Source organism: Typopeltis vanoorti, chromosome 22, assembly GCF_054136105.1.
Source record: "Typopeltis vanoorti isolate ZY-2024b chromosome 22, IOZ_Tvanoo_1.0, whole genome shotgun sequence".
Taxonomy (NCBI): domain Eukaryota; kingdom Metazoa; phylum Arthropoda; class Arachnida; order Uropygi; family Thelyphonidae; genus Typopeltis; species Typopeltis vanoorti.
This window is the reverse complement of record NC_143570.1, coordinates 9,068,864-9,094,030: the sequence shown is the minus strand read 5'-3', so window position 1 is coordinate 9,094,030 and position 25,167 is coordinate 9,068,864. Positions and strand designations below refer to the sequence as shown.

The 25,167-nt window shown below is 35.7% G+C and overlaps 1 protein-coding gene across 2 annotated transcripts in view; it reads right to left on the bottom strand.

Moving 5' to 3' along the window:
- Positions 1-925: 925 nt before the first annotated feature.
- The window catches only part of LOC150094146 (uncharacterized), a 29,031-nt gene continuing 4,789 nt past the window's right edge, over positions 926-25,167 (bottom strand). Inside the window, exons 1-3 of one of the 2 annotated variants that reach the window (XM_090412233.1) lie at positions 17,568-17,696; positions 6,762-6,926; positions 926-1,914 (exon numbers count right to left, since the gene is read on the bottom strand). In XM_090412233.1, coding sequence (XP_090268359.1) covers positions 1,069-1,914; positions 6,762-6,926; positions 17,568-17,570 — 1,014 coding nt within the window. In that variant the 5' untranslated portion in view covers positions 17,571-17,696 and the 3' untranslated portion in view covers positions 926-1,068. Of the gene's footprint in view, positions 1,915-6,761; positions 6,927-17,567; positions 17,697-25,167 lie in introns of those variants that run through there. The other variant, XM_090412232.1, reaches the window with a different exon arrangement.

Below are 25,167 nucleotides of genomic sequence, written 5' to 3'. Positions count from 1 at the left end.
GAGTCCGAAGACTCATCGCGGGAGGACATCTTCAACTGTCTCTACACCTTACCTATACTACAAATCAACGCCATCTACCGCCCACCTCCAACACCACCACAACTAGTAATTTTTGTCTGTAAATTGCGTGTGTTCTGAAGGGCCGATTTGTATGTATGCGGGATGAAAAACTCGAGTTTCCAGGAGAAAAAACCCTGCTACCTCCGTATGAGATCGGTTAACTTATTATTATTATTATATGAGCTTTCCAAAAGTGATTGACCAAATAAAGACTTGGCAGTATAACATTAAAGACTAGAAAATGACGATGAAGGTTGAACTCTTTTAAAGTAATTATAAAAGTGAAGAGTTAAATATTATTTTTTTTGAATAACGAGACCTTATTCATTAAACCGGCAAGACGTCTATAGACGTCGAGTTTATCATGGATGCGAAGTGCATATTAAAATTATAATATCATTGATATTACATTGAAATATACGATGGATATGAAGCGTATGAGGATGCGTATTTGATCCATATGGCCGGTAAGGTGGTTAAAGAGTATATATATATATATATATATATATATATATATATATATATATATATATATATATATATATATATATATATATATATATATATATATATATATATATATATTCACAAAAACGGTCCGATTTTTGAACTGGAGAAAACCAATTAAAATGCATCGTTAAATATACGTTACCATCTCATAACGTTTTACACCCAGCTCAGTATTTTATTTTCATCCATATACAATTTTTAAGCATTTTGAATTTCAAACCTTAAATAAAGGTAGCATTGTAAATTATTATTATTATTATTATTCCTGATACCTCCAATTATTTCTCATAAATAGTATATTAAGAATTATTAAAATAAATATAGACCAGAGACCTAAAGGATTAAACACTTAGAATTAAAAATGGTCACAAATTTTAATGTCCTTTCATTTATATATTAGTTACAATTTAAGAAAACCTCAGTTTTCTTTCATTTTAATCACGTGTTCTAATGATTATTATTATTATATGAGCTTTCCAAAAGCTCATATAAGCTTCATTATCCCTTCTTGTTCCACTGATTCATTATAACTTCTAAGTTTTCTTGCAATTTTTTCAGTTCTAGAAATATATCTACAGCATCAGAATTGTTTGCTGTACATTGCTTCACCTTTTCCTCAAGATTATTTGTTACATTTTTCATAGACTGAAGTGTCTTGGATGCTTCACCAAGTGATGCGTTTGAAACCAGAGGATTTAAACTTGCTACTGTAGATATATGGGTCTTGATTTCAGTAATTCTTGCTTCGATAGAGGATCTCATTTCTTGAGTTTCTAACAATCTTTTTTGACATCGATTAGCTTGTTCTTGTACTAATCTTACCTGGGTTCTCAAAGCACAATTTTCCTTATCCAAAGTTTCAGCAAGTTGAATTACACTTTCGTTCAAAAGCTTCACTTGCTCCAGTTCTTTTTTATTAGCTGCCACTATAGAAAGGCTCTCCTGTGTCTTCTGTAACTTTTCTGCTAACTCCTTTATCCTATTGGCCATGCTTGCAGCAGAAACCAAGTCGCTTGCTGAGAGTTCAGTATTTTTTTGGTTGTGTTCGAGTGTCGATACCTTTTCATTTAGCTTGCTGTTTTCCGTCTCTAATTGTAGTATTTTATTTTGCAATTGTTCTTCGGATTCCAATAATTTTTTCTCTTTGCCTTCATATTGTACTCGAAGAAGTTCTACCTTTTCTTCATATTCTGCGTTTAGTTTCTCATTTTCAACAGAAGAATTTTGGTCTTTTAATTCAAGTTGTTGTTCTTGTTCTTTTTGTGGCTGCTGCTGATGATCTGTTAATTCTTCATTGACTTGCACATCAGATGATTCTGGAGATACTTTTTCTGGCTCTTCTGGCTATATAAATCAAGCAAAATGATTAGAATTCACGAATTTTATGAAAAATAATCAAACATATTAATCTAAAGTACCATGTTAATTGTCACAAGAGTATACATTATTTTCATAAGGATTCTGATACTCTCATGAAAGTATTGCACATTGTGAGCTTAACATACGAAAAGAAAGAGTAGATATAGAAGAGTGTTCATCGACTGCCTGAAATATCAGTAATAATCGACATGGACATATTAAGGATTGGAGCATGAAGATTTGTTGTCAGATAGCAATTTGGAGTTGCATATTATGGGAAACTATTCGAAGTTAGTGAAGAATAGCTATCCATGAAAAGAAAAAAGGTCCAAGGTCCAACATTTAATAGATGAGAAATGATTCAGGGTTTTGAATTGGTTGAAACCGAGATCTATATATTTTATCTACACAGTTGTATATTTTCAGTTGAATAAAAACACGTAACATCTCAATTTTTAAAAAAAAAAATAATTTTGGGAGTTTATAAATAAAAAGTATGTTATGCACTTACACACCTCAGCCCAGTGTCGCCCAGGCCAGTCCAGTTGCTACTCAGAAGATATCATGACTTGTACATTTGCTTCTCTGGCTTAGAGGGAAAGTTGGGTGTAGGCTGTTCATGTAAACTGTGAATTCTCGTTTTTCTGTTAAACCTACCCAGGCGATGAAAACAACGTTATAATACAGTCATTTTTTGTTTTGTTTTTTTTATGGTACTGTTCCTGGAACTTCTTTTCAAATGATTCCATACGAGAGAGGCACGTCCATAGCAATATCCTATTGTTGTTCAACATATTCTTCTTAAAACCGGAAAAAAAAAAAGTGTTTTCTATGAAATGTTTGAAAAGTTGGCTGGTGCGTGGAGAGAAAAGGTTTGGAAACAGTTGCAAAATTTCTTCTTTGGAGACAAATTTATGATATCTAGCCTTGCTAGAAGGTCCGATGGCCCTATCACTACTCTTTCGGGGTATTTTTAAACTTTTATTATTATTTTATTATTTTTGTAATCTGTTTATCCATTGTGTTTATCCGGGTAGACTCTTTCATGGTGATTTTTTCTCAGATGGAACAGGTCCGTTCCAGCAGGAATGCGCCATGTAAGTTATTGCCATTGTTCGAGAATGGTTCACCAAACATGACAGCGATTTCTAGTTGTCATCGTGATAATCAAATTAGCTGGATTTAAATTCCATAGAGCATCTCTGGGATTACGTGAATTGATAGATTCCGCGTGTAAATCCTCAACCCGGAACACTCGCAAATCTACAGGAAGCAATCCTGATGACGGAATTAATTTGCAATGTTCATGTCATAACGCTTGGTAGCAGTAATTTTGGCATCAAGAAGAGTACCTACAATTGCTTGTAAATCCATCAATTAAACAGCTATGGTTTGCACAGGTTTAATTTCAACATTCCTCACCTGTATTTATCATGAGTTCGCCTTAAAAGAACACAAATAACAGCTCAAGCATTTATCCATGAAATCTGTGTTTTCCTTACAGTTGGGTTGATAATACCTGTGGGACATGTTCATAATATTCCCCGGTCTATTTTAGCTCTCCATGCACTATTATAACTGGATTTTGATGTCTAAAATGAGAAGAATACTTAATACGGTGTTGTAATGTTCCCACGTCGTTAATGTTATTATTCTCTCCATACTGAAGGCTGTACCTTCCGGATCTTAGCTTAGTTTCATAACTCCTCGTTCGTCTATATAGTACTAGGACTCTAAATTTCTTCCTTTCTTTCTCTCTCTCTCTCTTTATGTGTGACCACCAGCTGTATGACCACCAGCCAAAATCCTTTTGGTGAAGTTAATGAACATCTTTCTTTTATATACTTGGTTTAATCCTTTATCCAAGTGTAAGCAAACAAGGTTTGCTCCTGAAGTATTTTCAGGACTGGGGCAACTCGTGGTAATGGTGGACTGAGTTCTCATCACTTGCCTTAGTATCCCATAATGCAAAGCGCATCTCTTTGCGGACATGTATAATGCTATGCATTAAGGGAAGGGCCACTACCCAGACCAGTTTCGACCTTTATTAATGTCTCATCAGTGGGAGCCAGACCCAGAGGCGATGACACTAAGGTGGAAGTAACGGAGAAGTCATATTTCCATGTACGAGTTGCCAAATGGTGTCACACCTTATTATTAAAATTCTCTGGATTACAGATGGTTGATGGAAGTTTTTTCACTTGGCTATGCTACTAATTATATATTTGGTTTAATCCTTTATCCAAGTGTAAGCAAACAAAGTTTGCGCCTGAAGTATTTTCAGGAAATATGACTTCACCATTACTTCCACCTTAGTATCACCACTTCTGGGTCTGGCTCCCACTGATGAGACCCCCAAAAGGAGAGTAAATTTGATAAAAATAGATTGTATAGGTTGCCCCACTTACAAAATCTCAAAATTGTTTATCAAATTTACTCTCCTCTTCAACTAGAAGAACTAATGCTTACATAAAAAATACTTTTGATTTCAAAAATAAAATTTCAGATCTTCATTTGGACGTTTCTGATATCATGATCAGTTTAGATGTTGTTTCTTTATTTACAAATGTGCCTCTTTCGGAAAGTATTGAATTACTACAACAGGAATTTCCTTCAGACATTGTAAACGTATTTGATTTTGTAATAAATTCTGGTTATTTTTCCTTTAAAAATAAGTTGTATCAACAAATTGAAGGAACAGCAATGGATAATCCTCTTTCTCCTGCTATCTCCAATTTCTTTATGGAACATTTTGAACAACGTATCTTTGACAACATTTCTCCCAGACCTACTCATTGGTTCAGATATGTCGATGACATTTTTGCTGTATTGAATGGCTCTTCTGATGAACTTCAACAATTTCTCACTAAGTTAAACGCATTTCATCCTAGGATCAAGTTTTCCCTAGAAGTAGAATCAAATAAGCAGTTAGCCTTTTTAGATCTTCTAATTCTTTGCCAACCAGATGGTAACCTACATTTCTCAGTTTATAGAACGAAGACTCATACAGGCCATTATATCCATGCGGAATCTCATCACCATCCCAGTCAAAATGCAGGAACTATTAAAACACTGGTTCATCGGGCTCACTCCTTTTGTTCTTCAGACGATCTTTTACAGAAAGAACTACAATATATAACTTCTTCCTTTCTATCTAATGGTTATAAGAATTGCTTCATTAAAAGAACTTTGAGTAGTTTAATATGTCTTCCTCTTCAAACACAGAGGAAATAACGCGCATTACTATCCCTTATGTACAAGGCATCAGTGAACGTATAGCAAAAGTTTTAAAACCACTGAATATTTTTGTCGCCTTTCGACCGTTTAGAAAAATCTCCACCTTTCTCACTTCTCTTAAAGACAAGCTTCCACATCTTAATCATTCAGGTGTCTACCAGATTATGTGCTCTTGTGGATTATCTTATTTCGGACAAACGGGAAGATCTGCCTCTGTTCGGCTAGAAGAACACCAATCTTATATTGAATACTTTAAACCTGAAAATCTGGACTTTCTGAACATGCCATCTTCACTAGACACAGAGTTCATTGGAGAAAGACAAGAGTTCTTCACAAAAGTCAGTTTCTCATGGAACGCCTTTATAAAGAAACATGAGAAACTCTACTTCATTCTCCCAACTTAAACAGATCCGGCGGCTTACGTCTATCCCCTTTATGGGAGATAGTACTTTACAAATCAGCTAATCTTTCCTAACTTTTTATTGTATTAATTTTTTTTTTTTTTTTTTTAGGAAAGTTATTGACCTTTTTAGTTATCTTACACTAGCTACTTAGGTGGCGCTTTTTGGAATTGTCAGTTAGTGTTTAATTTTGAGCTTAATGTACTGAAGATGCCTGTGACACACAGGCGAAAATTATACTATTAAATAATCTTTCCACGTGAGTTTTTTCCGTTATTTATTTTGTATCGTTATACCACCTTTGCCACGAGTTGACCCAGTCCTGAAGATCTTCAGGCGCAAACTTTGTTTGTTTACACTTGGATAAAGGATTAAACCAAATATATAATTGGTAGCATAGCCAAGTGACAAAACTTCCATCAAATATTTTTCTTTCTTTCTTATTTTTCCTTTTTTCGTTCATTCAATGGTCGTTATCCGTGCGTTGTGCAGTGATTAGGGCAAGTTATAGCAGAGCATATGCCTGAATTATACGAATAAAAAGAGTACAGAGACTTGTTGGAAAAGTTTTTTCTGCTGACAAAAAATTCAATTTCTTAAGCTGAATGAGTTTTTTTTTTTCTTCTTTGACCATTCAAATTATTTTTGACCAGAATATTCTTCTTGTTTGACATGATGATGATCATTGTTAAGTTTCGATATGTTATCTATTGATCAAATCAGAACGTAAATCAAATGATTTTAAGTACAGCTCTCAGTAGCTGAAAAACCTGAAGCAACTTTAAAACCACTGCTTTGAATTTGAATTCATTTTTAAATAAGTCTGTATCATACTAAGAAAGTATTCTAGAATTTTTTAAAGTCACTTCTGTCGGTGTCTAGCTATGCAAAATGTTTTTTTTTTCTTCTTTTTTACAGATTATTTACAGGTCAAGATACAAGTAAATTAATAAATTGTTTCATATAAACTAAGTTTTAAATGTATAACGTTTTATTTATAAATGAAACTGAAAAAATATAGGTTGCCTTAAAGAGACACATATTTTTAATACTAACTATTACTTCATAGCCCAGATGCTAGTTTATGATCCATTTATAAATTCATTCCTCACACAGGGCAATCATTAATATAATAAAACTCTAGTAAATAACATTGCAAGATTTTTATATTTATAGAAATGATGAGAAAATTACTTTTGTTGTTTTTTCATCTCTTGGTTCTTTCTCTTTGGTTTCCAGAGCATTCGGCGAATCACATTTCGATGACTCACTTTCAATTATCCCACCAGGTACTTCAGAAGGATCGTTACTACTCTCAGGAGATTCTATCTGGGCGTCCATATTGACGAGTGATTCACTCTATGATTGAAAGGACAAACAAAAGGAATTAGAAGCAAATAAATAAATAATAAGATATTTCATCTTCTCTTTCGATTCTCGTCTTCCGATTACAGGAACTTTTCTAAACTCGAGAAGCTCCCGAGTTAGCTGAACAAGGGGCTTTAATCCCAGAAACTGTGGTTTTTAACCCAGCAGCTCAAAAACAACCAGGGAACTCACACTATTACAGACAATAATGCAAGTGTTCGAATTTAAGGCCCCTGAAGCTGGCAGTTGCCTGCAATGCTCTCCCTCTCCTTGATTCAATGATGACAAGTTGGCTTACTATCAGTAAAGGCTTCAATGATGGCTACTAGCTGCTTATCATCTTCAAAAAGGTAGCTACGGATAAAGGATCTCTTTATGGAAGCTCATTTCAAAGATACCTTTGAAATGAGCTTCCATAGATCTCATATATGCATGCATATGGATGGGCAGTAAGCCCATTATGGACGTGATCATTCATTGCATATCGTTTTTGAGACTTTTGGAACTTCGTGGTAGATATACGTTTACAGCTTAATGATAAGTGAGCTTATCTCGGACATTTCAATGTCTCAAAGGAAATAAGTTGCAGATTGCAGCCATCCTGATCCTTGAAATATGTGTGCGCCCGCGGATGTTGTAGCCAACGATGTTTCTCTTGAAATCAAAACAAGTTCAGATTTTCTTAGATCCGGTGATAGATTAAGACTTCAATTTTGGGAGATCATATTTTTCAGCTATTCAGGAATACTTTTAAATATTTCTTGTTTTATTTATATACACCATATGGCCTAAGCATTATAAACTTTTCTGTGTTTAAATGGAATGAAGAACGTAATTAATGAAGTGTGGATGGCACTGACGCTAAATAGATTGTGGATTGCCACCGGTAGATGGTACCTACACTAAAGAATATATAAAAATGACCAGCAGTCTTCAATTGAGTGACTCTGAACGGGATAATTCTGTATAGCAGAAATCAAATGGATCAGTAAGAATATCTCTGAAACTTAGCTCTGCGAGGATAGTCACATACAATAGTGTCTTCGGAATACAGAGAACGGTAAGATAAAGAAGAAAAAAAAACATATTACGTTGAGCATATGGTGGGAAAAATTTATGGATTTGAGAGAACGAATACAAAGGATCATGAGATCCATGAGACATACCTCGTACTTCAAGGACTGGTACGGTCATCTTCTGCTGCAGCAAACGCACTAAAATAGCAGATGCTCCTCTTAGTGTAACATGTAATGTATAGCAAAACCAAGAAGCTATAACTACGGTCAATGAAAGAACATTAGCATTGAACGTTACAGAACAGGAAAGGTTGCGTAGACTGATATGTGAACCTCAGTTCCTGTTATACCATGAGGATGAATGGATAAGGATATTGTGACACCAAGTCAAAATATCTTTCTTAATCAAAATACAATGTGGCATGGTATGAATGACGATTGCAGCATCTTCTCAGTACTTCTTTAGTTCTTTTTTTATACCTTATGGAGTCAATGGTAAGCTTTATTCATTGAAAATGTTATTTGGTAGGCATGTCTTATGATCCTGTGTATAAATTTTCATTAATAACAAAAATAATAAAGCCTTTATACCTTTCTCCAGAGGGAACTGCAGAGTGGTGGGCAATTGGTCTCTAATCTTCTGCTATCACTGAAGGCTGATATTACAGTAGACCAGTGCTACCATTCCATGGTCTAAACACTAATACGTACGAGTATATGTCGAAAAAAGTGAAGTTTTACGGGTCGTTTTCTTATGTGCAGTGTTAAAACTCAAGTCTCGAGGAGGAAAAACCATATTTTGTTCTATCAAGGATTGATCATCTCAGCTAAAGGTTAGCAATAGTAGTGAATATTTGTAATAGTGTTAATTTTCTGGTCGATTTTTGAGATGAAGAATTAAAATGCAACTTTTGGTTTGAAAATCCTACTTGCCTATGCCAATTACTGACTTTCTTTGAGCAGTCTAGTGCTATGGAGCAAAAAGCAAACATTTCTACAGGGCTATATAAGCAACATCATTATTAGCATTTATACGAACTTTTTAATTCTTATCGTGGTTGCTATCATTATTATTATTATTAAAAGACACCTGCAGAGAGTGAGGAACTCATCAAGGAAGGCCACATATTACAGTTGTCATACCTGTTAAACTAATTCACACTACCTGCACTCACCACATCAAACGGAAATCCATACCAATCATGTACCACTCTATGAAAGAAAAATCGAGCTACCAGCCCCTTCTTTACAGCATTCATTCTCAACTTCTAAGAATGCCCTCTCGTCCATTCACCACACTCCACCAAATGAAAAATTTCATCTAATGATATCCTGTCTGAACCTTTCAGAAGTTCATAAATCTCAACCATGTCGCTCCAATTTTCTTTGTTTGCTACTGTCTGTAGTCACACAAATTCTCAGTTTGCCTTCATAATATGTATCCCACAATCCTGGTATAATTTTTAACACTCTTCTTTGTACTCTCTCCAATATATCAGAATCACGACAGAAACTAAGAGACCCGACCTTCACACAATAGTCCAAGTGAGGTCTTACCAAAGTCTTGTAAAGAGGCAAATAACTTCATTATCTTTACATGTTTCGTTTCAGCATTCCAATTATCCTCCATTTGTATTTCCGATCTTTGCTATACGGCTCTTAATCTTCAACTTCCTATCTACTAAAACTCTAAGATTCCTAGTTTGATTACTTACTTCTAGCATAATGCCAACAATATAATACAACATTGGATATCTCATCGCACCAAAGTGCATAACTTTTCATTTACTGACATTGAACTAATACCATTTTCACATGCCAACAATTCCAGCCTATTCAAATCATTCTGTAAGTACTCCATATTAACCGCATCTTGATTACCCTGCCTCTCTTTGCATCATTAGCATATATAGCTAATGATGCAAAGATAGGCAGGGACCTTGCACACTCCCAACCCTCATATATCACTTTTTGATATTTGTCAGTGTATCTAAGCTAATATTTTATAATCCAAACCCATATTCACCAGTTTATTATAGAACTGGAATTGAGCGATTTGCTCAAACATGATTTTTCATTAGTAAAACCTTCTGTTTATTGAAAACTATAGATTCTCTGTCAATCCATTTCGGTAGGCAAGTACTGACCAACTTTTCCTAAATCGTCACCATTTCCAGAGCTAGCGATAAGTCGATAGTTGGATAGATCAGTATTTGCACCACCCTTTGTGCAATGGGATTACCATACATCCTTTCCACTGCTGTTGAATCTTCTCTGTTCTAAGACTGCAATTATATACCCTTGCGAAAGGAATAGCCAGTTCAGCTAACACTCTTTTAGCATCCGTGCTGATATCCTACCAGTCCATATTGCCGAATTCATATTCTGTTTATGTAACAGCTCTAGTACCTCCTCCTCACACATCTGAATTTCTTCATCCATCGCAGAGATAGCAGTGAGCTCAGTGTGGACAACTTTTAAGCAAAATGGGCATTCATTAGTTGAACAATCTCTTTTGCGTCTATCACCTGCATTCGGTAAATTATTTTTTCATATCCACTATTTCTTTTACTTTCAGAATAATGATAGAATTCTTTTGTTGTCTTCAGCTTGCAGAGGATGTCAACATGTACTGTCAATATCCTTCAAATCCAACTACCGATACCATGGCGTAGACCTCAGCATACTCCTAAGTTGGTCATAATTTCCTGCTTTGTAGCTCAGTGTGTAACTTTTTCTGAATGGAACATTCATAAACTCAGTCACTTCTCAAGTCATTACAGAATGACTACTATCACCAACCGGAGACAATAGCTACGTCTTTAACTCAATCCTCCTCTGACATAATGATATAATCTCTGACATAATCCTCCTCTTTATATGGACTTTTTCAATTGAAGGTGAGTTAGCCGATTTCATACGGCGGTAGCAGGGTTATTTCATTCCACATACAGACAAATCGGCCATTCAGAACACACGCAATTTACAGACAAAAGATACTTGTGGTGGTGGGCGGTAGATGGCGCTGATGTAGTTGATTGGTAGTGGAGGTTCGGTAGTGTGGAGACGGAGAGTTGTACACTAGGTGTTCTCCCGCGATGAATCTTCGGACTCTTTGGAGGTGTCACGAATAATAATAATAATAATAATAATAATAATAATAATCAGATCTAACTCTTTTGACATCGAGTTTCGTCACATGCTGCGTGAAGTTGCCCCACACCAACTCAACAAAATTGAGTTTTATTTTCTCATGAGATTTCACGGCTCAACGTACGGATAAGTTCCCCACTTTCTGATTACTCGTTTCACACCCATCATATTTATTTGGTAGTGCATTTCTTCGTCACCTGCAATCTCTTCACTAGGTCTATAGCAACACCCCACTATGTATTGGATCTTGTTAGACTCCACCTCACACAGATGGCTTTAAACTCACTGCCACATGGAAAACTGCTAGTATTGCAGTCATAGATCTCAACTCCAACTGGATTTAAGTCATCCAGTATCATTATCACTGTCCTGTCTATCCATCTTAAAAATACTGTATCTTTTAAACTCGATACCAATTAGTAATAGTCAGGTCTCCCTAATGCTGGAGGTCCCAAAGTTTTCACCAAGACAACAAACTCTACCCCTTTGTTTCTGATACTCTTAGCATTCTTGCATAGATCTAAAATAAACAGAATTCTTTTTTTATGCGTAAACCTTGTGAGTTCTTGAATGCTAGTTTATGAGCCCAAGTTGAATTTTAAACAGCTGACATTACAAACCTTCAAATTTGTGGAATACTGATGTACTTATGAAAGACTGCGAGTTTGTGGACTGCAGACACCAGCAAACAAGAGGATGATTATTGAGGTTTATAAACGCATGAGAGGTTCATACAGGATACAAGCAGATGGAATTTTTCCTTTCATGGAAGTTGGGAAGAGGACATTCAGGGAAGTTGAAAATGAATGCAGTTAAGAAATACAATATCGCTAACTCTAGCTGATATTCTCGAGTTAGAGTTTTCTCTCAGAGTGGCATGTGTTTGGAATGGATTAAGTTTGGAGGTTGTGAGTGCAAGTAATGTGAATAAATTCAAGAAAAGGTATAACAGCTAGTTCATGTGATATGAGTCTCTAACTCCGTAGAAGTCTTTCTTAACAATGATAAAATCCGTCATGCATTATCAGACACGTGAAAAGTTGCAAGCAGATTGTATAAAACTGATATATTATTATTATTATTCGTGACACCTCCAAGAAGTCCGAAGACTCGTCGCGGGAGGATATATTCACTCGTTATATTTCGAACAGACAGAACAAATTCAGTCAATTAATAATCTTTGTGTCAGTTGGACAGCCACCAAAGAAATTAATTTCAAGAAGGGAGGGCAGAGAGAGATATTGCTTCGTAGCCAGAGTAGCTATCAAAGTCGCAGATAAATAAGCATTTCCATGATCTACACGTTTCTTACAGTGACCGATGCTTCGAAAACTGAACTATAAGTTCACTGCTAACTCCTCTTTTTTTACTTGTATAACTCACGTACTATTTTGGGCTTTTAAAAGCAGAATTAAGTTCACAAAACGGTCATATGCCTTGTGAACTATTTATTCATATGGCAGAAAATTGTTGCATCAGATGTTCCTTATCCTAATAAGATATATACGGTACACTATTGTATTATATATATCTTTTAATCATATCCTTTAATCATTTTTACACTTTTAAAGCATGTTATATCTCATATTTTAAAATTTCAAGATTCAAAGGGGGTTCTTCTATCTCACTATTCTACTTATCATTCATATAATTAAGCGCCTCCGTAGCATAATTGGAAGACGAATGCTAAGTTGCCTCCTTCCATTGGAAAAGGTCTTAAGTTCGATTCTAGTCGTGATGATAGGAATCTTTACATGATTTTTTTTACCCCTCAATTTCTTCAATTGAAGGTGAGTCAGCCGATCTCATAAGGAGGTAGCAGAGTTTTTTCTCCCGGAAACTCAAGTTTTTCATCTCGCATACAGACAAATCAACCTTCAGAACACACGCAATTTACAGAACAGTAAATTGTGTGTTAGACGCCATCTACAGTTGGCAGTAGATGGCACTGGTGTAGATGACGATAGTAGTGGCGTTTCGGTGTAGTTGGTGGATTGGGCGGTGGAGGCAGAAAGTTGTAGAGTAGGTCCCTTTCCTCGCTGAATCTTTGGACTCCTTGGAGGTATTACGTGATAATAATAATAACAACAATAATATCATATACATTCATCACCATCCATAATTTCGACTTCAACTTCTAAAGATCGTAAATGCCAAAATACAACAAAAGTAGGCGATAATACCTATATATGATGATTTCATCATTATTATTTTTTTTAATTTAAAAATAACTGCAGATAAAATATACATTCTGATCCAAAGATGCTCTATACAATTTCAAAATGAATTAACTTTGTCAGGATCTTTGGTCACAAATTTCATCATACAGCATGCTTTTATAAAACACGACTTGCTGAAAGATACTTTTTCACAATCGTATCCCTAATAAAGAGCGTTCAATAGAAAAACAGAAAAAGTTATTTGATTTGTATTTTCCCTAACACTTTAGGCTCAATGGCCTAAAGTGTCAAGGAATTTAACTTTTTGTCAACCAAGCTGGTGCTGTAATAAAGCGATGAATCCTCTCCATAGTTTATTCTTCTCTAGCCAGTTTGTTTAACTCTCCTATGTCTCTGAAGCTTCTGTACAAGCTTCAGAGACATAAGAGACTTACATAAGAGACTCATATCGTAGGTGGCTTCGAACTTAGGTATTTTAAAGAAAAAATTGTCAGTTGTAGTTGGCTGGGTTACAGTAAAATTGATTAAACTCATGATGGATTTGCTTATCATGTTTGCTGTTGAGTGCGATGTCGCTAATTTCTCTTTGTGGGGACTGCCACTTCAAGGACTGAATTCGATTTCAGGTGTTTCTGAAGAAAATGTGTTCGATCTTTTCACCTGAAATACGAATATCGATATCAGTGGAAAAGAGCATCTGTTTCAAACGGAGTGATTTTTAATCACTGCAGTTTTGATGCATGCCATCAGCAGAAAAGAGGAAAGGTAATGTGAAGTATTCTGTAATTTTTACTTTTTATTACCCAACATACGAGAAGTCACAAAACCTATAGCGCAGCAGCCCTGTATATGGATAAGTGGCTAAGGAGAAAAAAAATGAATCCATTAGCAAGTTCTTGAAAAGATTGGAGTTACTTTAATTAGAAGTTTAATTTAAGAGTGTATCTTTGGAGGATGAGGATGCTATATATGTAATGTTTATGCAAGGAGAAGCTACATGGGGAAAGTCGACCCAAGAAGAGAAACTTGATCTTGACTGCATCTCGAACGTTATCAAAACAGGCAGTGAAGTATGATCTTTCTTCTGGGTAATATGATACCACTGACGTGTCTGATAGCAATGAAAATCAGATATTTTTTAACATTGATTATTGAACATTTTGAAGCATAAATTATTTGAGTAGTACACGGCAAGGTTTCTTGAAGAAGAGCAACGGAGAGTACTGTCGTCAGTAAAACTATGGTTAGAATTTGGGGTTAGAGAGAGAAAATATCATTCATGTATAGGAGGAAGAGAGTGAACGAAATTACAAACCCCTGGGATATTCCAGCATTGATAATGACTACTAATCAAGTCACATAGGACAGAAAGGAGGAGAGCACTGGATGGTAATTTCGTAAGACTGCGATACCAGAAACGATCAAATGCATTGAAAATATGAAGAGCAACCACGAGTTTCTTCAAATCTTACCGTGGCCTGTGTCCCAAGGAGAGTAAAATTAACGAGGTCTGCTGTAGAACGAGTGGCTGAATCCATATCGGTGATCACTTGTTAATTGATGGGTCTACAAGTAATGAAAAAAGCTAGCGATTAATCTTCTCCCATTACCTTTGAGAAGATTGAGGTGAATGGGATGACAGTGTGATGGGTGAATTTTATCTCCCTGTTTAGGTACAGACAGGATAAAGGCTTACTTCCATGCTGTTGGCTGATCAGATAAGTATTACAGTTCATAATAGGTGATACAAGATGGGTGACTAGTTGTAGTTAGAAGGTGATTTTCCTTAGTCGTCTGTAGAAGAGTTGGAGAAAAGATCGATACCAAGACCTTTCTATATTTGGGTGATGCCACCATGGTTCTATCAGGATGTGAGAGGCAGGATGAAGGAGTTGCAGAAATTACGTCCGAATAGCCTTAGCGAGGGAGAGTACCGTAAGGCCCACTGTCACTTGAGCAAGAGACAATGTTATTGCATTTGGCTCTTACCGTCTGCTTTTTCTTATACTTCTTTCCGACGTAGTATAGGCTGTAAAGAGCTGAACGCTTTTGACCAATATATCGATGCAGGGAACACAGTGGAGTGGTAAATGAAGACCCTAATTCAATTATTGTTTATTTCAGTTATTTGGTTGGAGCAGATATTTGGATCGAGAGAGAGAGAGAGAGAGAAAGAGAGAGGAAGTAATCACACCACGAAAGAAGACAATGAAATCCTAAAGGTCATCCAAATTGGCATTGTAGTGTCCAATGATACGAGGCTGAAAGAAATGTAGATATGGTTATATCGAAGCCACCACGAAGAAATCAAACGTCAACGTGTGTCTGGATGAAGAGATGGTTAAGAAAAAGTCCAGTGCTCAAGGAATGATGATTTTCTCGACGGTGTCAGCCTTCCTTCTAGCGTGATCTGTGAAATTAGAGATGGTGACCAAGTATGAATTATAAACATTAAAGTATCTTAAGGAAGATAATCTCGTAGTAAGGATATTTGGCCTCTATGAAATCAGCTTTCGGTGATCAATAATCAAAGAGGTCAGCATAATTGTCTGAATTGGGCAGTAGTTAAGGCAGAAAATAAAATATCTCTAAAATGAGGTAAGGAAACAATGAGCTGGAGCTGACTGTGTAGCGTGGATTTCAGATTTAACAGCCTTTGACAAGGAATACATGAATTAACAAAAGCGTTCCGCTTTTTATTTTTTTTTATGAAGTTGAAACAACTGAGGAACTGTAGCATAGTGCTCTGATTTTCAATTTTTTTTTTTTACCACAATCCCCAGTAAGAAATACATTCTACATCGCGACCAGTGCGCACGCACGCATACACACCAAACTGAAACAAAAGTTTCAGGAAATTATTTAAGTTAAGGGATATTAGATCCCATATTGTTTCATGCCGAATAAGAAACTATATAAAGTTCGGCGAGTCCAAGCGTAAGCAAATACCCGGATAGTGCAACACTTAGGCAACTCATAGTAAGGGTGGAGCAAGCTCTGTTCACTATTCTTGGTATTTACCCATAATGTGAAACCCAACTCCTAGGAGCTGTATTACTGTTCTACATTATGAGAGAAGGTCACTACCCAGACCGGTTTCAACTTTTATTGAGGTCTCATCAGTGAGTACGTAGACCTAGATAATACCAAGTTTGTAGCGAACAGAACTTACATACCCTACTATAAGAATTGCCAAGAAGGTGTCCTAATAAATTACTAATTATATGAAGAGACTCAGAGTTGCACTATCCAGGTATTTGCTTACGCTTGGACTCGCCGAACTTTACATAGTTTCTATATTCGGCATGAAACTCTTTGAGTTTCTTATTCGGCTATGAAACAATATGGGATCTAATATCCCTTAACTTAAATAATTTCACGTCGCTTTTGGCTCTTCATATAATTAGTTTCAGGAAATGTTGCACTCGACAACGTCCTTTCCGAAAAACATCGATCATTCATAAATGACATCGGTTTGACAACTAAATAATTTAAAAAAGAAAAATACTTATGCCGCGAGAGGTCTCTAATAAAGGCAAACGTCGAGTTCCCTCACTTCCGTTTTGCGCGTTAGCGAGCGTAATAACATTTTCGTAAGTGTGGAGGTTGGAACTTGTACAGAATCAAATGAAGGTGTTTTTAAAGGTTAGAAATCTGTAAGAAAACCCACTCCGATATTGTCTATTCTATTCATGCTGATCATGATTCCCTAAATTAATTTCTAGGCACTTGAAAGAGAAAGACTGAACAAAAACAAAAAGTCACGGGCTTAAGCTGGAGAAGAAAACTTTATCCTACTCAAGAAGATGCTTTAATCTACTTGGATACTTTCGCTGCAAGACAGTCAGGTGGCTTCCTCACGTCTTCAGTCTACCATAAACCTACATGTGCTTTCATACTGCCATCCTGATTAGAAACTATGAATTTCAAAAGTTTAACATGAAGAAAATGTAAACGTCCTCCTTAGGACAAGCACTACATCTAGGAAGACTACGCTTTTATATCATTCTAACCAAATGAAAAACAATTAAAAAAAAAACTCATCAAATTCTTTTAAAAGAACAGCAAGCCTCTCTTCCCTTGAATATATATATGTGTGTGTGTGTGTGTGTGTGTGTGTGTGTGTGTGTGTGTGTGTGTGCGCGCGCGCGTGTGTGCGTGCGTGCGTGTGTGTGTGTGCGCGCGCGCGCACACACATACCATATTCCTACATGAAAGTGACAACACACGAGATAGATTGGGATATCGTCTAGAACGTCATAGGATTAGAACAGTCTACAAACCATTGCACAATGTTTCTTCTACCTTCCTGAGGTAAAGAACCGCCAAAGATCCTCTGTCCTTTTTGAGTATCTTCCTTGTGAATGCGGCACCTCGTATAGACAGACAGGATGGACTACCATAGTCAGAACGAAAAATATATATACAATATGGGTAACAAAAGCGGATTAACACAACTTGCCTTGTGTAAAGATCCCTTCATGATGTGGAGGAAAGCCAAGTTACTGCACAGCTTACCTCAAATTGTAGAGACCGTTCTTGGAACTGACCCAAGTTCTACAGAACCCTGATAATTGCAACATAACTGAAAACAAATTTTGGCTGATTGCCTTCAATTTCGTCAGCATTGCCGCTGAAAATCTAAGATCGCGCCCAGTTTCAATCACGTGATTGTTCCTATTTTCGGGATTATTTCATTTTCTCTTTGCTTTGCGTATGGATTTACGTGTGTTTCAGATGTACAGAAAATATTAGTTTCCAATAGAGAAATATTTGATTTCATCACTTGTAAATCTTTGATTTAATTATTAAATTACTTATTTCCATCCTTGTTTCACGTATTCATTCCTCCAGAAAGCTTTGGCATGTGTGAATGCCACAACAATTACGGAGATTTGAATATTAAAATTTAAAATCTTTATCAACTATTATGAACTTTTTTTTTTTTTTTAATAACGAAATTAAATCAACAGATGTTTACGGATGGAAAAACTAGGGATCCGAGTAACATGCACATGCCATTGTCCTGTTTAGGGATTCAAGAACCAAGTGCATCATTAGGCTTGAATGTCGTCTCAAGCTAATTTCACTACTAAAATAGAGCACCTCTAGTGCAGTGTTTCTCAACGTTTTAGTTTCTAGAGGAACTTTTCCTAGGCTCTTCTTACGCGGTTCCCTAAGTAGCGAATATTTCTAATCAATGAGAAAAGTAGGGTTCTCATTGGAAACTCAGTGTTTAACCGCACTGGAAAAAAAAAAAAAAAAAAAAAAAAAAAAAAACACGTCCAACTCACTATTACTGACAACAATAGGAAAATGTTAGGGTTTAGGACCATGAGATGGCGGCAGTTATTTGGTATACTCTCTTCATCCGAAAATCCTTAATTCCTTGATAGTATGGGCTATCAGTGATGGTTTTGAAGGATTGAGACCGGCTGTCTGACTTCCTTCAAAAACTTAGCTGGGGAATGAGTTCGCCTAGTCCTTGAAAGGAATAAAAGGCGTCAGAGAATTTATTATTAAACCTAAATCCAAGAAAACCATTAATTTTTTTTACCCCTTACTGCAGTTTTAATTTATTTTTAAATTAATATTATTGTTATAATGACACCTTCACTGAACATTAATGATTATACGTAATGAAAATAAATTTCAGTGACTCAGATGGGCAAATAGCGGATGCAGAAAAGGATTAGTGAAAGCCCCTTCCTCCTTCACATGAAGAAATCGACATTTGAACTTTTAATACAAAAATTATAATTTCTTCAGGCTAAGGGAAATAGTTCTTTCGATAAACAAGTGGGGAAAAAATCTTGGGTTTGAAACTGTATGTTCTTTTAATATTATCGCATTAATTAAAACATTTGCAAAAGCGCAAGCCTCTAAATATTTTAGTAATGGCAGATTGTCTATGAAATGGATACTACACACATTTTTATAATGAATAATTCAGAAATATTTTAATCCTCAATAAATAATTACTCTCATGCCTCACATTAATTACTTCGTCTGTTCTGCTACGAAAAACATTTTTTTCTGGTTGATTTCGCGCTCCTATCCAACTTCTTCTGCTTGTAATCTCTAAGATAATAGACTTAAATAAAGCAACCTCTATTTAATTGCCCTTCACAGCTTTTTACAGCAGAAATGAAATGTTTGGCTCATTCTTTAACACTAATTTCATTGGATATTAAAAGAAGAATGCGTTTAGAAGTATTTAACGAAGATGCGCAAACCTTTCTTTGCCAACTAGTAAGTAAGAAGAGTCTCATTGTTCAGGCATCCTGAGTTTGCTATTTTGAATTTCTCAATCAGACTAATGACTCGATTAGCGATGTGTGTTATGATAAAGAGCAGTCTCTCAAGTTTAAAACTACTTCAATTTCAAGACTTCTATTTATTTCAATTCAACGTTCTCGTGCATAACAACTGAACATTTTGAAGGAATTTTCTATTTTCTTTCCCATTTGTTAAAATATTTATTGCTTAATTAAGCAACTTTATTTTCAAAATAACCCTGCAATCCTTTCGGCTATTTCTTTTTTTATGTATCTTACTATTTATTTATTCATATTTTTTTCTCCATATTTTTATATTAAAAAATATGGAGAAATATAGTCTGAATTTAGGAATTCAGACAGTGTGAGCATGAGAGAAAGCTCGCGCTGAACGGGGAAGATATGTGAGGTGAAGTACATGACGAATGCATAGCAGATGATTCTACTAGTGAGTCACATGACGTGACAGTGGATTTAAGGGTATTTAAAAGACATGATATTCCCGGCCATTATGATGCAGAACATCACAGTAACGAGAAAGAAAAAGGAAAAGATTGATGATTTTTGAAGGTGATGAATTATAAAAAGAACAATTTGAAAAATTCAAAGTGAGATCTAAAAGTTCTCAGATTGGTGCTATAATCCAGAAACGCGAGACATGCTCATGGAATCATAGCTGTTCTTAATGTATTGTTTTTATCATCCCACTTAAACCCATTTAACATCGTTACCGAGGTGACATGATGAGTATATCCGAGAACTCTGCTCTAGAGACCAAACATGATAGTTTTTTTTTTTTTTTCAATCCGCTTAGGGCTCTCCGAAAAACGAGTGTGGAGGTATAGAGGTTTAGGATATACTAAAAACAAAGACTGGCTATAAATGAATATTTCCAAAAAAAAAAAAAAAAAATTGCAAGTTTAGTGTTTTAGAGTGGTCGAGAATCAGTCCAAAGATCAAGTTATTTTAAACAATAAATTCAAAAAATGATGTGAAATTAATATTTCAGATAAGAAAAACAGTCAACAATATTAAGCTTAAGATACGCAAAATGATGGACCAGAGAAGTGACGAAATGAATGTACATTCTCCTACCATCCCATTATCCATTGTATATTCCGATGTTTCTTCCAAAACTATATTTCAAGCCTTTCATACTTCCATAGACCTTTTTCCCAAAATAAGACGCAAGAACTAGACACCACATCAAAGAAGACTTACGGTTTGCTTTGGGATGGGGTTGGGTGGAAAAGTAGTTGGAAACATGATATCCAGAGACCTAAGGGTGCAACTTCAAATATTCTTTTATTTATTTTTTCCCCGCCTTTTGGGTCCTTCTTTATTGTATGGTAGAATTTAGTTTTTCAGAGCTTATTCCACGTTTACCACGAATTGCCTAAGACTTGCACTAGGTGCGGGTCACTCAGACTTGCATTACTTGCAGGCGCAAACTTGACTTACTTGGGAAATGGATTAAAACCAGGTTTAAAATAGCTTGACATGAAAAAAAAACTTTCTACATCTTACTCTCATCCTGAGATTTTTATTGAAAAGGTCAAAGCACCTTATGGGAACTTGTCTTGGTAAAATATTTATAAGCTCTGTATTACTTAAACCTTGGTATTTCTAAGCCTGGCTCCCACTGATGAGACCACAATAAAGGTCGAAACCGGTCTAGGTAGTGGCCACTTGCCTTTAATGCATAGCATTATACACCTCCTCAAGGAGATGTGCCTTGCATTAAGGGTAAATACTAAGAATAGTGATCAGAGCTTATTCCACCTTTACCACGAGTTGCCTAAGACTTGCACTACTTGCAGGCGCGAACTTGACTGACTTGTCTGTTTACTTACTTGGGAAATGGATTAAAACCAAGTTTAAAATAGCTTGGCATCTTTAACATATATTATACCCAAGGTAAAAAACTTTCTACATGTATATATATACATATATATATATATTTTTTTTTTTTTTCTTTTTTTTTCCACTGCTTTATCCCAAGATATATTTCAGGACAAAAAAAAAAAAAAAAAAAGGAGTTTGTCTGTAGTGCCGATGATTCAGTTTGTTAGAAAATAACTGGCATTACCCAAACTTTGCTGAGAGATGAAAATGTTTTTAAATTTATATTTGAGGTTGCCCTTGATCGAATGAAAATTTAATGTAAGTTTTGTTTTTTTAATTTATTTATTTATTTCTCTTAAAAATATAAATATTTACCAAATAACATATATATAATATATATTGGAATATGAAGCTGGTACCTTTTCAAAGATCACAAGAAAAACAAAACAGCCGAAAGAGGGCATTCACAATCGCAGATAAGTGATGACTCCAAAAAGCAGAAAAAGAAATGAAAAATAATAGCAATGACCATAAGCTCTTACACGTGCGAACACGATATTTCATCAAGTGCTGCTGCTGGAGCGAATGTCAAGGACTATAAAATGTTTAAACATAGCGAATAGAACAAAGGTGATTATTGCACAAGTCTTATTCGAAACTGTCAAATATGCCTTGAGTTTTCTACGCTAATTTTAAAAACTCTTCAGGCTAGGTAAAGGCAAAAGTTACATAAGTAATATTATTTATTTAACAAACTCCATATATAATTTGTGAAATTCTGTTAATATCTAGCAACTCCGTTTTCAGTTGCAACTGTGCTATTTCTAAACAACTTATAACAAGATGATAAATTGAAAATTAAAAAAAAACCTAACAAAACAAAAACATGTGCTCGGTGCGATAAATCCCATAAAGTTACAAGTCTAGAATGTTCTTCTACAGCAAACATGTTGGATACTTAAATAATATAAAAAATAATACATTTTTATGCTTTTATGAAATATATATATACCAGAATCTAGGATACTTCGTGAAGAATCCGGATAACAGGAAAAAACAGTTGTCCCTTTAGTGCTCAGCTTGAATTAGTCTAAATCTTTTCACGCTATAAATTGCGTTATTGGAATTTTTAATTACGAGCACGTATACCGAAAGTAGAATTAAATGTGGAAATACATGGGTTGTCTGAAAAGTGCTCGGCATAACAATGAATTTATAATTTCAAAATTATTCTTATTTTTCGACATAATCTTCCTTAACACTAACACATTTATTCCAGCGATGGTCCAGCGCCATTATCCCGTCCCTGTAGTGGTTCTCAGTAAGATCTGCAAAATACCCCTCTACAGCTGCAATCACCTCTTGATTCGAAGAAAAACACGCTAACCAGCGAGGAAGAATTTTAGTTTTGGGAAGAGATAGAAGTCAGAGGGAGCCAAATCTGAGGAATAGGGTGGATGTTCCAACAATTCATAGTGCAGATCCGTTAATTTTCCAATTTCCAAAACACCTTTGTGGGCAGGTGCATTGTCCTGATGAAAGATGATTTTTTTTCGTATGCAAACCGGGTCTTTTCTCACGAATTTTTTCGTCAAGTCTGGTTAAAAGATCGGAATAATATTCCCTGGTTATTGTTTTACCCTTTTCAAGATAAATAATAAACAAAATGCCTTTAGCATCCCAAACCACCGGTGCCGTGACCTTTTCTGCTGATGGAATTTCTTCTTTGGCACTGAATAACCGGCTTCTGTCCACTGTTTTGACTGCTGTTTGGATTCTGGTGTGTAATGGTGAATCCAAGTCTCATCCATAGTAATAAATCGACGAACAAAATCAGCTTTATTCTTGTTAAAACGCTCCAAGCACTGTTCAGAGATTTTCATGCGAGTACATTTTTGATCAGCGCAGCACTCATCTTGCACAAACCTTTTTCATTCTTCAATCAAAATATATCCTACACGTTCTTTTGAAATGTCTATAGTCTCAGCAATTTCACGCACTTTGACTCGCCGGTCATCTAATACCATATCGTGCAATTGATCAATGATTTCTGGTGTTGTTACACTTTTTGGACGTCCTTCATGTGGATCATCTTCAAGGCTGGTATGGTCACGTTTAAATGGGAAACCCATTTCGTAATTGTCGAAAATGAAGGAGAAGAGTGCCCATAAACTTGTATGAATTTCTTTTGGCGTTAAACCTTCTTTTACAAAGAATTTTATAACCTCACGATACTGAATTTTGTCCATTTCAAGGGATACAGACAACACTTTTGCTTCAGACAGCTGTATAAAACAAACTACTCGATAGAATGACTTGCAATTTCACATGGATGCTTATGACAGATGTACCAATGTTTCTTTATTCCTTCATGCAAAATGCATGAAGGAATAAAGAAAAAAAAATTAAAAACTTCAAAGCATATGATAGGTTCAGGAAGCTTAGAAATATAGAATGGCACGAGAAATTAGGTTTTCTACTTCATTTTTTTACCCAAAGGCAGTGTGCTGAGTTCTTTAACTTTTTTTTTCTTCTTTTTAATGAAAATCAGTTGACAATCGGTTTCCCTCATTGTCACTGGATGAAAGGCGTGATTTCTGTTTGCATAGTGGAAAGTGATAAGAATACGACAATCATACTGCCAAATTATGTTCCTAATCCATTATTATTGTGTAAATACTGAGTGGGTTCTGTATCCGATTTTTCTTGGTTGCAGTATTAAAACCAGACTTTTTTTTACAGAATATAAAAAAATTCTACTCACTTGGGCTAACTGCGAAGAAGAAAATCCCCTCCGCCCGAGTTAAAGCTAATTTGAAAATTGCAATTTAGACTGCATTCCGAGTGTGAATTAAATGAAAAATTAAATTAAGCAAGAAATATAGAACAGACAGTCATTTGAGTGGTATAAAGCGTAATGTAATGAACAGCCATGTGTAAAGTGCATGCTACGAGCCCAATGAAACTCAACCGACTTGATGGTTTATGTTAGTAATCTAAAGAACTAGCTAGTAAAAGGAAGACAACCATGAATAAATCAGCTTTAAGTTGAAAGTGGTGATAAGTTAAACATTGGGAGAAGCAGTGAATCTATTCAACGAATACTTTGTCAGTGTATGTTATATTATATCATGCATTAAATAATATTAATAAATAAATAATATCAAGCTTCATTTGTTTCACGTGACTGGAAGGATTCCAAAGAAGACGGAAGTATAGTCCTTTCTCGACAAGTTGGCCCTGGCATAAAAATAACAATGGTAAAGATGGTGTTGTTATACAGAAGTGTTTATCAAACTTTACATATCTTGGAGACCTCTTTTTATTCCCCCACCCCCATCATTTATACACTGCTTGGAAAGTAGTTAACATTTCCCACGGGCAATTGCATCCTGCCATGCAACGTGTTTAAATTGGAGGAATATGATGCTCCCAAGTCAGTGCAACTGTGTTCAGGTGAAAGAGCTACAAGAATGGAAGACGGAGTTTGAAAGGGGCGTTGTGTTGGGATACCATGTTGCAGGCCTATCTGTTCGGCAAACTGTTGACAAATTGGGTCATTCCAAGTCAACAGTCAGTGATTCCGTACTGAGATGGAAGCGCAGGGAGTGAACTGCAAACCGCAGTGAACGACCCACCACACTCACCGAAAGCGACCGTAGGGTGCTACGAAGGATAATTTATAAAAACCGCCATTCGTCGGTCGATACACCGAATGCGAGGTTCCGAGCTTCGACTGCAACACGAACCTGCACCACAA